This window comes from Corvus moneduloides, chromosome 4 (assembly GCF_009650955.1).
Source record: "Corvus moneduloides isolate bCorMon1 chromosome 4, bCorMon1.pri, whole genome shotgun sequence".
NCBI lineage: Eukaryota > Metazoa > Chordata > Aves > Passeriformes > Corvidae > Corvus > Corvus moneduloides.
This window is the reverse complement of record NC_045479.1, coordinates 52,370,295-52,385,131: the sequence shown is the minus strand read 5'-3', so window position 1 is coordinate 52,385,131 and position 14,837 is coordinate 52,370,295. Positions and strand designations below refer to the sequence as shown.

General features: G+C 38.9%; 1 protein-coding gene across 3 annotated transcripts in view; it reads left to right on the top strand.

Moving 5' to 3' along the window:
• AASS (aminoadipate-semialdehyde synthase) overlaps positions 1-13,103 on the top strand; it is a 30,527-nt gene extending 17,424 nt beyond the window's left edge. For all 3 annotated transcript variants that reach the window (XM_032106525.1, XM_032106523.1, XM_032106526.1), the window contains 9 exons: positions 27-137; positions 1,417-1,525; positions 1,917-2,057; positions 3,917-4,084; positions 6,231-6,326; positions 8,201-8,316; positions 8,491-8,579; positions 8,905-9,081; positions 10,584-13,103. In XM_032106525.1, the coding sequence (XP_031962416.1) occupies positions 27-137; positions 1,417-1,525; positions 1,917-2,057; positions 3,917-4,084; positions 6,231-6,326; positions 8,201-8,316; positions 8,491-8,579; positions 8,905-9,081; positions 10,584-10,702 (1,126 nt within the window). In that variant the 3' untranslated portion in view covers positions 10,703-13,103. The remainder of the gene's footprint in view (positions 1-26; positions 138-1,416; positions 1,526-1,916; positions 2,058-3,916; positions 4,085-6,230; positions 6,327-8,200; positions 8,317-8,490; positions 8,580-8,904; positions 9,082-10,583) is intronic.
• Positions 13,104-14,837: the final 1,734 nt, after the last annotated feature.

Here is a 14,837-nt window from a genome sequence, read left to right as displayed (position 1 = left end):
GTTGCGTGATTCTCCTTCATTTGTAGTTTGCTGCCTTATTCAGCACATCCTTTTGTTGCTAAGAAATGTATTGACAACAAAGTGAACTTGGTAACAGCCAGCTACTTAACACCAGCCATGAAAGAACTTCAGGAGAGGTAGGTGTGAAAGTAGCATCTCCCTGGTGTTGCTTCCTTCTTTAGTGCATTATCTGAATATTTTTCAGTCTGTTACACCTGCAACACTTACTGTGAATTACTGCTGTCTGCATTCCTTCTGCTTCCCTTTCTGTGACGGAGGACCAAGTAACTTTCCCAAAGGTGCATGTGGCAGAGTGGAGGAATGAGTGCATTCCTGGTGAGACTAATGCTCTAAATAATGGAATGTATTTTTCTGCCTGCATCCAACTACTTGATGTAAATGTGCCTTTTCCTTTTCCCTCACACCTGTTAAGATGTTTGATCTGGGCTGATTTCAAGCTGATTTCAAGTTGGGCTGTCCTACTCTAACAGCAAGCTTGTTTGTCATCCCGTGCCTTTCCCTAATAAAAACTTATTCTTGGCTTGTTGGATCTACAGTAATCTCCTCCTTCATGCTCTTTCTTTTGGATATGCCCACTCTATTATTTTCAGATAACAACTCTAACTACTCTAATGTTTCTGTTGTTGTACTTATTATATGCTTGGAAGTTGTTTTGAGCATGGAGCTTCATCTAGGTGCTCCTCTCAGTCACAGTACTGGAAAATCTGAAGTGCATTCAAGTGAAGTGAGAATTGTACATGCTGTGTCTTTACAAAATATAAAACAGAAAAAGCTAGACAGGTAGAGAAACAGTGTTGCAGAAAGTGAGGGATATTTGGGGGCCTCTCCTACCATTCTTACTGAGGTAATTTTTTCTCAGGAAAAAAGAAATTTTGAAAGGGCACTTCTCATTTGTCAAAAGACAAACTGATTTTGAAAATAAAATAAATTTGTGGTGATAAGTGAACTTCTCTGGTACTGTAGGCAACTATTAGGAAAAAAAAAACTCCAAATACTTGTAATTGGGGAAGTAGACCTTTTAATCTCTCTTCCTTGTAGGAGCTCTTTAGGGCAGTTATGACTAGCTCTGTGCTGCCCTCTGCATTACTACCTTCGTGCTTTATAATGCTGTCCAGGAGATTGTGGGATATGGAGTATCTGGTAGAAATTTTGTTTTCCACCAACATCTAGGTGTTGCAGAGAAATAAGAGAAACAAAGGTTAAAAGGCTATTAGTCCGTTGTCACTGTCCAGGTTTTAACATCTGCTTCTGTTTCTTTTTTCCCACAAGCTGCGGGCAGAGCTCAGAATTTACTGCATTGGGGAAGGTTCACTGGGCCTTTGTTGGACAGATTTACAGAATAAAAGGCCAGTAATAGTGGATATTCTGATGGCTCTGTATTTCTGTTATTTTTAGTGTAGAAGCTGCTGGTATTACAGTGGTCAGTGAAATGGGTTTGGATCCTGGTCTTGACCATATGTTGGCAATGGAATGTATTGACAAGGCGAAGGAAGTTGGTGCTACGGTAAGGTTAGCTGGTAGCGTGTAGTTCTGCCAAGATTATATTAGTAAAGTTGTTCTTTTAACACCATGCAGGTACTGAGCACATCACTGATGTATAACAGACTCTGGACATCTTACTTTTTCTGATGCATTGAGTTTCATAGCTACTGATTCACTTGGTGAGACCAACTAAGATGGCCTTGCCCCAGTGTATCTTTTGGTTTCCTTTCCTTTACAGGCAGTGCCTGTAGTTTTCCCCTCTCCCCTGTAGTTTCTTCTGATCTGGCCCCCATTATCTGGGGGATAATGTCAACAGAAATTTTCAGAACTGATGGGGATTCTGCAGGGTAGATCTGTATGCATCCTGATCTGTCTTCTCTTCACTGTTTCTTTCCTGTGGATAAATCTAACAGGTTATATCGTACACTTCTTTCTGCGGTGGCCTACCAGCTCCAGAGCACTCTGACAATCCTCTGAGATACAAGTTCAGCTGGAGTCCACAAGGAGTGTTGCTGAATACAGTTCAGCCTGCTACGTATTTAAAAGATGGAGAGGTGAAGTAATGCGAACATTTTCATTTAAAACCGGACAAAAAGGTGGTATTTGGCTAAGGAAGGAGTTGGGACTTGTAAGATGCTGTGTTTACTTTCAAGCCAGTGGCAGTCAGTTGCCTAAGCCAGCAGCATAAATCACTTAGTCCTATGTTTGGAGCATGATGATCCCTGGTCACTGCCACCTTAATTCTTACTTACTGTGTGGAAACTGATTGTCAGGAAGGAATTTGTTCTAATGGCTAAAGCACTGGATTGGAGTTGATTTTTCTGGGTTCAGTTTCCATTCCTTGGGTGTTGCTTTTGCCACTTGATTGCCCTGTCTTTGGCCCTGTGAAACAAAGGTGAGAGTGCTTTTCTATCTAGTTGTGTTCATAACCCAAATAGCTTCATTTTATACTTGCACAGTGCATAGCAGAACCCTTGATTCCTTTTTCTTTTGGTGAAGTGTGTAATACCAGTAACCCACTGAGTGGGTTTTATGAAATGCTTTTTGGTGTATTTTATACAAGCTCTGTTTTGCTGTTTGTGCACGAGTCATTAGGCTTAACCTCACAAATGTCACTGCTTCTGTTTTATGGAAACTTTATAATTGATTTGTGCAAGGCTATTGCAAGCCACTATCACATTTCTTCTTTCCTATCTATTTCCATTCTAACTTGCTCAGAGTAGTTACTGCAATTATCAAGGAGACTGCCTTGTATAACCACTGTAAAGTTTAGGTAATTACCTAAAACTCTTCGATCTCCAAAACTTAGAAATCTTTTGAAATGTAATCTTCCGAAATATTTTGTCATGACATTTTGGTGCTCTACTGTTCTTATGGAAGTAAGAAAGGAGAAATTCAGGAATTTTACTTAAAAAGCAGCAAAGTTTCAGATGAAAAGTGTTCTTGGAAAATGTTAAAATATTTCTTACTTAATTCTGAGCTGGATCAGCCATTGCTACAAAAAACTAGAGCATGCATATGAATGATTTATTATGAGAGGACTAGGTGAGCTGGTCAGTAAATTCTGCAATTTTTCCTCCTTGCCACTAAATATTTATGTCTTTGACCATTGTGTAGGATTCTTTCACACAATGTCTTGCCTTTCAGCATTTCTGCAGGCTTCACTGCTTTAGTATTTCTTCTATAAGTAAACCTCTTCCCCTTGCTTAGAAATCGGAAAATGAGTTTGTATTGATGCTGCATAGCAGATCTAGGCTTTAGCTGCTTGAAGGAAGCAGGGTTCAAGGCTGTGGCTGGGAGTGATAATAGAACTAGTCACCCATTTTTTTGTTTTCCTTCGGTGGTGAATTCTCTCTGTGCTTTGTAGCCTCAAGTAAAGATACACATGGGCAGTAATGTTATATCTGTGTAATATAACTTGATTTATTTTAATTTTTAAAAGAATGAACAAACACCCATTGTTCTGTTTTTATTTTCCTTCTCTCCCATATATAAAAACCCAAGCAAAACCTAAACAAGGTAATAAATAATTTGACAAAAATGCAGGGAGCTCATGGGCAGAATCTCGCTTCACACTGGTGGAGTTTGGGGCATGCTCCAAAATGACATTAATGTAAGTGAAATGGGAACCTGCCACTTTAATATAAGTACAACAGGAATTAACAGTGTGTGTGAGAAGAACATGGCTTGTTTTAGACCTTTGATTAATAATGGCTGACACAATGCATGCTCTTCCTGCACACATATGATTAAATGGCTTGGGCAACTGCTTTATTTAGATTGGGTCTTTATTTGCACTTGCAAGACCAAACATGTTTTTCCTGGTTTTGAGCATACTTTATCTTTTCTGTTCTGAAATAAGTTGAATAAGACTGCACCAAAATAATATTTGCTGTTCTTTCACAAACTTTAGATTATCAATATTCCACCTGGAGGAGCGTTACTGGATTCTGTTACTCCAATGGACTTTTTCCCAGGGTTAAACCTTGAAGGTTTTCCTAACAGAGACAGCACAAAATATGCTGAGCCATATGGTATTCAGACAGCTCGCACTTTACTGAGGGGTACCTTAAGATACAAAGTAAGTTCTTGGCTTTATCATTAGTAATTATTGTTTTCCTCAAGAGATGAATGTTGTAAAATTCAAGAAAACTGTATATTTAAATCTCAGCCTTTTATGGCTCTGCACTTGCTATTTATGAGCTCCCCGTTATCCCAGCTGAGAGATAACAGAAAGCACTTATCTAATTATTTTTAAATGTAGCTTTACTTGCTGTATTTAACAGGTTTTTGTTGCAAAATGGAAAAAGACTTTTATTTGTTTTTAGACAGTTGGCCAGTTGTCTTGCATAGTTTCTTCATTGTTTCTTGCATTGTTTCTTCTTTTTATTCTGGCTCTGTACCTGGTGTCAGATCAATAGAGGATTTTTAAAAATGAAATAATTCCATTTTCTTATATTCCCGTGAAAAACATAATGTAAAAATTTTACAGAAAATTATTATTTTCCATCAATCTGTTTCTCATTAAGTAACTAGAAATCTTTAATTTGAGAAGCTTTATAATTTTGGTCAGCTAAGTAAAATGTTAAGAGATAAATGTGTTTTCCTTCTAACTGATCAACTCTTTTCCTTTCGTTAGGTGTACAAAGCAGAATCAAAACAAAACATTTTTTTCTTTCAAATTTTCTTTTCTTTTATTTTTTCAGTCAATATGCATTAAGGAGTAATAAACCTAAAATCATATTGAAGGCTTGAAAAAGCATTTATGGATGTTGTATTATGTCTGTTAAGTTTATGTCAGGGTTTAAGTTATTGTTATTTATCCATAACTTGAGGAAGTGTATGTCCTTTTTGTCTTAATTCCTCTGTTGCAATACAACAGAATTTTTTGTCTACTTCTGGGAGGGAGGGAGGCTTGCTTAGATGAAAGCATGGAAGAAGATGGAGGGCCAGATGGGGGGAAAAGGGTTATAAACTGTAATAGCTCTCTTTTTGTCAGTCTAGATACAATCTCTTTTTCAGAATGTAGAAACATGTGGGAGGCGTCTATCTCATCATGAAATCTTAATATGACAATATCTATTCTTCCATTTGATGCCTGGTAAAACTTTCTTGTTTTGTATGTGTTAACACAAGGAACTGCAAAAGGTCAGGGTGACAAGCCAAGGGGTTGTCAGTGTGCTGCAAGAATGCTGTTTCTGTGGTTAGTGCTGTTTTCTTAACCCCCAAAGCAGGGCCAGCACTTTGGGCTGGGGTGATGTTGGTAGGGTTGTTGGGCAGGGTTTGCCATGCCAGCACAGAGTGCTGAGCAGGGCAGAAGTTAGTGTTGGCCCTTTGCACATGCTGCTGTGCTGCAGACCAGAAAGCAATCTGTTCACTGAGGAGGCAGTCATCTCCTGAAAGTGCCTTTTTGGAGATTAAGTTTAGATAGCTAATGGAGTCAGTTTAAAAAGAGGTATCACCCAGAAGAATCTCACTGCAAGGCCATCTGAGCTGATAACCTAGTGCTTGTGGAAGTGGCTCCTAATTTAATTAGTCTTCTTTCAGGGTGCTTTATTTCCTCCATTCTGCTTTTTTAATGTTTCTAGTCACTTTGCATGTAAGTGCTCTCAGGTGTCCAGCAGCTGTGTGGGAATGTTAATGGGATACAAACCAAAGTAAGCAGAAATCAGTTGAGACTTCTTTTGTTGTGCAAGCTTTGCAGTTACTTTTAAATACCATTTTACCGCTGTTTGTCTGTCTGATATTCCTGAAGATGAGAATCAAACACCCAGGGTTCTTATCTTTAAAATCAGCAAATGTGATGTCCACGCAATCCCAATGGTGTGAAACTGGGTGAGCAGAGTTCTGCTTTGTGCTGTCTGTATTCAGTGGTTCGTTTATGGGCCAGCTGGCTGATAGAGCCCTGTCTGTAGTGATGGGCTGAGGTGTCAACTACTGCTGGCCAGCTGAGCCCTTTGATCTCAGGAACCAATGGTACTTGCCATGGAAGTATTGATAAGAGAATAAGCCATTAAAAAAGATTGAAAAGTAGTGAAGGGGTGGAGAGGGGCTGGGGAAGACACCACTCTGTGGCACCTCACTGGCATCAGGTTATTGTGGCTGACTTCCCAAGAGAGTAAGACTTAAAACTGCCATGGTTGTGTCTATCACTACATTCAAACCAAGGAAAAATACCTCAGTTTCAAGTGATTATTGTATTTAATGGTGTTATTCTTTTATTTCAGGGATACTCCAGAACTATGGGAGGCTTTGTAAAACTAGGGTTAATTAACCCAGATCCTTATCCTTTACTAAGGTCAACTACACCACCTCTAACCTGGGTGAGTTACTCTGATTACTCTGCCTTCTTTCCTCTGTTTTATTGATGGTTTTCTTATTGCTAGACTTGGCTGTACTTAGCAATGGGAATCTTGTTTTGCATCCTGATCTTTGATTTTTTTCCCCTGGAAATTATGCAAGTTTTCTTCAGCAGGGTTGTAATAAGGTGCTGGAACAGGTTCCCTGATAGATTCTGGAGTGTTTGTCACTGGACGCTTTCAGGACTCAGACAAAGCCATGGCCATATTTTTATGAATTGTCTTACATTTTTTGTTAGTCACAGTCAACTCAGTGCTCTGAGTTTGCAGTGTCCATATTGCTGCTGTCTCATGATCTTCAGTGTAAAAGATTTTTTTTAGGGCATCAAGAAGTAAGAGATTGTGCATATTAAAATCTTTTTTTCTATTAAAATTCTGTACAAGCATTTTTTTGATCTTCTATTATGTTGCTTTTCTGTCTTGATTTTGTGTGCCTCACTTTATCTCAGCCAAGGCATGACTGATGTTACATTTGACAATCGACATTTTGGTTGTCTCTGTGGACAACAGGGAATTTCATATTTCAGTATGGGGTGAACAGAGCTGCAGTGACAAATGACTTACACTTGTCAGGTCTGTTTCTCTGTCTTCTGAGAAAATTTTCTTCCCTTTTGCAAACACAAAAGGGAAGAAAGAGAGAATAACTGTTTATTACTCAGATGAGCAAAATTCAGATCTGTCTTCATATTTGTGCTTTTTTTAAGCATTTATCTGGAGAAAACCAGCAGGCTTGTGCTGTGTGATGGTCTGAGAACAACACAGTATTTTTCTGATGATGTCATTATTTCCAGTTAAGAGTGTCTTGAGTATTCTCAGAGCCAAGAAGCTAGAAGGTGAAGAGGGCACAGTCTTGCTTGTCTCTGACTAACATACAGTATTGGGAAGATGAGCAAACTCCAGGAGTTTTTGGGTGGCCATATGGGAATTACTTGGGAATTACTTTTTTTTTTTTTTTTTTTTTTTGAGATTATTTTGGTCTACTTTCAATTTTAGGGTTGATATTTTCAAGTTTTCTTTGTAAAGATGGCTGGAATTTCCAGTTCTTCAAGCCTCAGTGATAAGTATACAGTGTTAGGTAATCTGTAGAAATAGCTATAAATGTATTATTCTCACAGCAAAGATTTTGTTAGTGATGTTTTTACATCTTTTTATTTTCCCTTTATCAACTCTGCCAGGAAAGTAGAAGATATGGGCTAACCTGAGCTCCAAATGGACTCTGGAGTTCTTGCTTGTTTCATATCTTGCTTGTAGTTCTCTTTATTATCCACTTTGCTGTGAATGAAGCAAGAAATAATTAGCATTTAGGTAGCACAAAATGGCCTTCACATATGCACAAATATAATGAGAAAGTTCTTTGGTAATACTCCCAGGATTGCTAGAGACTTGTTCATCTCATCAGTCTGTTGCCTTCCTTCTGAAAGGGACATTCTCCATTTGTAGACCAACTGAAAGATATCCAATCTCTTAAGTTTTTGACTCTGTCAGTCTCCAGTCTCTCTGTCAGGCTTCTCTTTCATCCCACCATTCTCCTAGTGTCCCTTGTTTATGCAGGTTTCTATGTTCTTTCTTTGCTGCCAGAGGAAGGGATAAAACTAAAATGTAGGGGGAAGCAGCTGAGGGGTGGGGTACAAAGTCTTTTAGGAAAAGATGAGCCCTATTTTCACCTGCTGTGATTAAAATTCTCAAACTTTCTCACTTTCCCTGTACACGTAACCTGTCTTCTCTGAAGTCCTGAATTTTAACAGATCTTAGTGGAGCAGCTGGTTCTCAACAACCTTGAATGAGATGGAGTGGGAACAGATGTCAGGCCTTCATGAACCTTTTTTGTTTTAACACAGAAAGAGCTCATGTGCAAACTGGTTGGAATTAAGTCACCTGCTGAGCACCATGTTCTTAAAGAAGCTGTATTTAGCAAACTGGAAAAGGACAAAAATCAGCTGGAAGCAGTGGAATGGTAAAATGTTCCAATGATTTTTAAAGTTAAAAAAAGAAGAAATGTTTGCAATTCCAGCCATTTTGGTTCATGTTGAGACTGTTAAACTGGTATGCTGAACAAGTGGAAATTAAAAAAACTATGATGAAACTGTTGATAGGCAATGATAAAAGACTTTCTCATTTCTTCTGCCAGGTTAGGTTTATTGGGAGATGAACCAGTTCCAGCAGCAGATTCCATTGTAGGGGCTCTTGCAAAGCACATGGAGATGAAGCTGCCCTTTGGTATGTGTTCTTTTTCATGGGTTTGAATGGAACAAGGCAATATCTTTTATAAGCCTTAATTGGATTTGTTTGCTCACCTTCATTAATAAACCTTCATGATACATTTTTTAATGTATTGTGATGTCCCCTACTTCCCCAATCTATCCTTTTCTTTCCCTGTTACACTTTTAGTTTGATCCTAGTATTTTGTGCTCCTTGATAGTCCTTGCCTTCAGTCACTTCCCTGATATCCATGCTGTGAATGTGTATTGCCTGGCTCCTCAGGAACCTTGTCTTGATGTGGCTGAAATACAAGTAACGAATAGTTTGTGTGCTTTTCTCTTAGGCACTGGAGAGAGAGATATGATTGTTATGAGAAGTGAAATAGGTCTCAGGCATCCTTCTGGTCATTTGGAAGACAAATTTATTGATCTGGTTGTCTATGGGGATAACAAAGGATATTCTGCAATGGCTAAAACAGTAGGATACCCCGCGGCTATTGCTGCTAAAATGGTTCTAGATGGTAAGTGGCTATTCCAACTTCAGTAACTGTATTGCAATCCTCTGTATCTTCCTGCTTCTAGAAAGTAAATATGTAGTGTTTCTGAAGTATATTTATGTATATTTTTAAAAATTTGTCAGACTCTGACTGTCTTCTTTACCGGAATTTTTAATCTGCATGTTTGGATGTTCATATGTTCAGTGACAACTCTTAATTTACTGCTTAATCCACAAAGATTTTAAAGTCTTTTAATATTAAATGTTACACTAGTGTAGAGGAAACCTTTAGCATGATAAATTATAATTGATTATGCTACAGTGAACATATACCTGTGCTGAATAAACTAGCAACTTCCACTGCTACTTTCTGGATTGATGAAATTTGAGGTTTGGGGCATATTACCTAAGCATGTTGTTATAAGCAGTCAAACTCCTCCTAGTCACCACTGTTGAAAGAAATACTGTGATTTCCCCTTCCTTGCTCTTAATCTTTAGAACTTTCTTCTCCTGGCTAACTGAAATGAGCAAAACTGGGGTTTTTTTTGTTGTTGTTCTTTTTAAAAAAAAACCAACTCACACTTTTGAAGTTTAGATACTTTTCATCAAACTGCAGTTTCACAGTTCTGTGAATTAAGTTCAAGCTGTGTATACCACTATGTGTTTCAAACTTGTTTTCCATATTCTTTGATACAGTACTGATGCTGTGTGAGAACACAATGCTAGGATTTTTAAATCTGCATATGTAAATATATGCAAAATTTTTTTAAAATGAAAATTTATATAATTTGCATATTGATCTTTGCATTTGTTCTGGGTTCCCCTTGGCTGGTTGCCAGATGTCCACTCAGCTATTCTTTCACTCCTCCTCAACAGGGGGAGAAAACAAGATGTAAAAGCTCCTAATTTGAGATAAAGATAGGGAGATCACTCACCAGTTACTGTAATAGGCAAAACAGGCTCAGCTTGAAAGAAAAATTATTTTACTTTATTTCCAATTAAAACAGGTTTGAATAATGCAAAAAAAGAGATAAACTAAACCAACATCCTTCGCCCTGCTTTGCTCTCCCAGGCTCAAATTCACTCTCTGTTCACTTCTCAGCCTCTTGCCTCTCTCCTGAGCAGCGCAGGGGGCTGGGCAACAGGGGCCTGTGATCAGTCTCTCTGCTGCTCCTTCCTCATGCTTTTCCTCTCCTCCAGCTGGATCTCCACCAGGGGCTGCAGGGAAATCTCTGCCCCAGTGCCTGATGCACTTCCACCCTCCCCTTCTCTGAGAGTGGGGTTGCAGGGCTGTTTCTCACACTTCTTTCCTCACTGCTGTTCAGCACCTTGCCCTTTCTTAAATAAATATTCCCTGAGGTGCCCCACCCATGGCTGAGGGACTCATTGGTTCCCTGTGCCTGGATCTGGCCGTGTCCAGCACAGCAGCTCCCACCTTGCCCACAGAAGCCCCACTGTGCAGCTACCAAAGCCATTCCAATAAACCCAGCGGAGCACTAACACTGTTTTTTAATACCTTTATTTCAGGTGAAATAACTGCCAAAGGCATGGTCATACCTCTGACAAAGAATGTTTATGGGCCAATACTTGAACGTGTTCGGGCAGAAGGCATTCTGTACAGTACTCACAGCGTTATCAGACAGTAACTGAAAGCAGTGGATTTAATCAAGTTTTGGCTTTTTTTGGTTCCCCCACCTCCTTCTGGAATCTCAGTTTGGACCAGCTAAAGGCAGCACTTGCCATTTCATATGCAAATGTTGCCTTCCATAAAACCTGCCACCCGGCTTTAATGTAGAAACCATAGATACTCACAAATGGTGATGTTTTCCTCTTAAAATTGTTAATCTTTCATGTACATGTTTCAGCATCAATCGGATCTTTCCTTTTATTTCTTCTAAAATATCTCAGAAGGGCTTTTTTTTTTTTAGAGTTTATCTTCTAAGTGTATAGGGTTATTATTGTGACAAATTTAAGCTGAAAAAAATCTAACAGTGGATTATTTTGTGGTGGAAAAGTCTGGGTAATGAACTCTATTGATGAAGTTTAATTGTTCATGTGGTAAAAATAATTTTTCCAAAAAATGGAGATGAAAATGATACTTAAAATTTAAGTCTGGTCGTCCCTTTCACTTTAGCAATATTAATGAGCGTTTTCACAATAACAATATGCAAAAAATAGTTTAGAAATTCTGCACTACTAACAAATAAGATCCTTTTAAATCTTGAAAATGTTCAGTTCTTAAACATTTGAAACCTATCTTAATATTTTTTAATCACTTTATAATGAATGTAAATTTAAATTAATTGGAGGAGGGAGGAAGATTAGAGCAAGCTTCCCCCCACACCCTTTCTTATTACAGAGTGGAAGCTGGTTGCAATATATTGAAATACCTGCTGTTACATGTTGCCTTGTGCTGTGGAGAGAGCACATTAGCATTGAGCTCTGCAGCTAGGAAGGGCAATCTGAAATACAACACAGTTAATGTGCCTAGAAGATGCTCCAAATGACATGTTTACTCTTTCCACTTCTACTGCATGCCTCATCCAGTTCAAGTACTGTTACAAAGGGAATACATTGTGTAGTATATGCAGCTTTGAAATGCACTAGGTTTAGAGGTTTAAATTGCCACTTTTTGAGTTAGCTTCAAGGCTTTGAAGCGTTCACTTGGGAACCTATGCTTACTACTCAGTACAGTGCCACTTTAGACTGATGGAGTATAACAGCTCATTTGCTGCTGAGTGCTGTGCTGACAGATGTGTCAGCCCTGCTCTAGCTGCAGTTTAGCCACATCAGTCCAGAACTGACCTTTAGCCCTAGTGCAGCCTCTCTGCAACATAGCACCAGCTGCCTCCTTTCGTTTCAGGGCTGCTTCTCTGGCTTTTGCTTAGGGATTTCTGCACTACCTTTCAATTAAAGCATGGCTTAGACTTCACCAGTCAGGTCTGTGAGGTGTAATGCTGTGGGCAGGTTGTATTTGCACTGGTACCTGTGCAGCTGCCTAGAGCTTCCCTTTTCTAAAGCTGAATACTGATGCAGGAAGCTGTCTGCTTTCAGCTTTGCTCACAAGTGCACTTTGCTGATAAACGCAAAGGTTCTCTTCCTGAAAAGCAGTGCTGTAATCACAGTTCTGAGAGGCTGGAATTCCAGGTGTCGTTTTGCATGGTAGGAAAAGCAGCCATAACAATAATTCAAGTTTTGATCTCGAAGTTTTGCTACTCAGGATTTGGATTTTCTTTGTGCACATGCAATGAAGTAGCAACTGCAACAGAGTTAAGTGAAAGGAGCCAAAGGGAGAATGGAGAATGAAGGGAGAATGTTACTGTGAAAGAGAAGGACTTTTTGTACTGAACCACTGCTTTTGTAATGTAATGCCAAATTTGGATTCTGTTACAGTGCCATGCATATATCACACAAAATTCTGTCTCCACAAAGTTGTTTTGCTTCCCACTGACCTTACAGGCTGTTGGTCTGTTGTCTGGCTGGTATATGCAGCTGGGGTAAGGATGGAGCCTGCAATGAATGTTCTGCTCTCTGCTGCCTCCTCCTTCTCCAGGTACATTAATGGCCTACAACTAAGGTTTAAAGTTATACTTGTCTCTGCTGGTTCCTTCCAGTACAGTGTTTGGTGAGACCAGGATTTTACTTGGGAATTCTCTGTTCCCTTCCTTAGCCCACAAATACACAACCACAGAGTTGTGCCTCTGTATATATGCATGCACCATACTTGCTTTTCTGCCTTGGAAATGCAGTATGAGATGAAAATCAGAATTTTAAAAAAGTATCTAATATTTTTTGACCATTAAAGAATGAGCAGTGCAGTGTTTTCTTTAAGAAACACTGGTACTATTTTTGAAACACTTTATATTGGAATACATTTCTATTTCCCAGTGCAATGCTGCATTTTGTTTTCTATGTTTAGACTTAAATGAGTTTATTGCCTATCTTTTTTTATGAAGATTATACTTCTCAGTTCTCTTTGCATATTACTGGAAAGATAATTGTATCTTATACACAATATTGCTTGAAAAATAAATCTGAAATCCTCTGTTTTGTTGTCACGTCATCTTTACAGTCCAATAATAAGATGTACCTGAATGGGATTTGGCATAGATGGTTATATTGAAAGGATGCCTACACATGGACTTTTCTATGTGCATGAAATACCTTTGCATACTGCTTGCTAGACTCACAGGAGAGGACTTCAAGGATTGTTTAAACATGCCCATATCTATCTATCTATCTATCTATCTGTATATCTGTATCTAGATAATTTTCAGCTATAATCTTAAGAGATTTGTGGTTTTTTAGCACTTTTTTTTTCTTGGGCATAAGGACAACTACTGAAGTGGTAAGCTACAGAATAGCAGATGTATGATATCTCCTGTGCCTCAGGAAGGCATGAAACCTTGGTGTCTCACAGCCTGTCTCAGCTTGAGGGCTTTGGTCAGCTGAATACATGGCTTCTGCTACCACTGCCTGTGCTGACAGGCTCTTAAACTCTTTGTTCACACGGGGCTTCAAGGAACAGATTGTTTCACTGGGTGTCTCTCATTTTTTCATTTTGGAATTTATGCTATTGACAGACCTTCATGACATGTAAGATCACAGTGTCTTTCTGAGATGGAGGTGCTTGAGCCCCATTACACTCAGACTGGCTTCTCTGCCTCTGTGTTTTGCATGCTCTCAGCCCCAGATATTCCTACAAGTGAGAATTATATCCCTTGGAGGGACTGGAGTACAAAAGTGACACTGCCAGAAAAGGCTGTAAGCTCATAGCAAAATAGCTGCTTAAGGGGGGAAAAAAATGGACTCTAGTGGTTGTGATTAGGCTGGAAAACTACAAACAGGAGGGGGAGAAAAAAAGAAATTTAGCTATGAGTGTCTAGCAGAATTTATCAAGGCAAATCATACCATCTCAAATATATTCTTTCTAAACTACTGTGCACAGGTTGTGACTTTCCTGAAACAAAGGAATTAATTCCATAAGCCATAAGAATTCCATTCCATAAGAAGGGTTTTTTTTTCCCCTCACTTGTTTTGGCTTCGAAAGGAAAGAATTCAATTCGGAAATGGAGGGGAGTCAGACATAATGTGGCCAAATATTGTGAGAGAGACTTCCCTTCTTTCTTGTCCCTTTGAAATCCTAATCCACCAAAGCACAAACCTGTGACAAGTGGATGGTCAGACATGGGCCTTGCTGCAGGGAAGGAGTGAAAACCAGGACTGTAACCTATGATACCTCAGACTCAGGGTAGCAGTGGGGCCTTTATTTCTGTTTTTAACCCCAACAAGACAACAGTGCTCCTCTCATCCCCAGCCCTGCTTTGTTTATGCTCCAGAATGAGAGAGAAATGCGTTTAACTTTGCTAAACTCATCTTGAAGTAAGCATTTACCACAGAGAATTTCAACCTTTCTGAAATTACACACATTATCCTAGGACATAGCAAAGAACTGTAAAGCTAGGTAAAGCACTGTGATAAAACATTGCTAACAAGTTTTGTCAACTGATTTTTGAAGTCCATACTAAGGTCTTGAGCTAATTTGTTGTGGTGCTGATAGTGATGAGTTTTTATGACTTTTGTTCCTTGCTTACTGCTGATTTTTGTAAAGCTTTTCCATAGGTATTAAATCTCCACATCACAATCACAAAAAAGTTGGTGATAGTAAATTACTTGTTTTCTTCTTTTTTTTAAACTCTCAACTCTTTTCTGATTTCTTAGGAGGAAGATCACTAATGAAGTTTTCCTTGTCACACATAACTTACAGCTATGTAAAGAGAA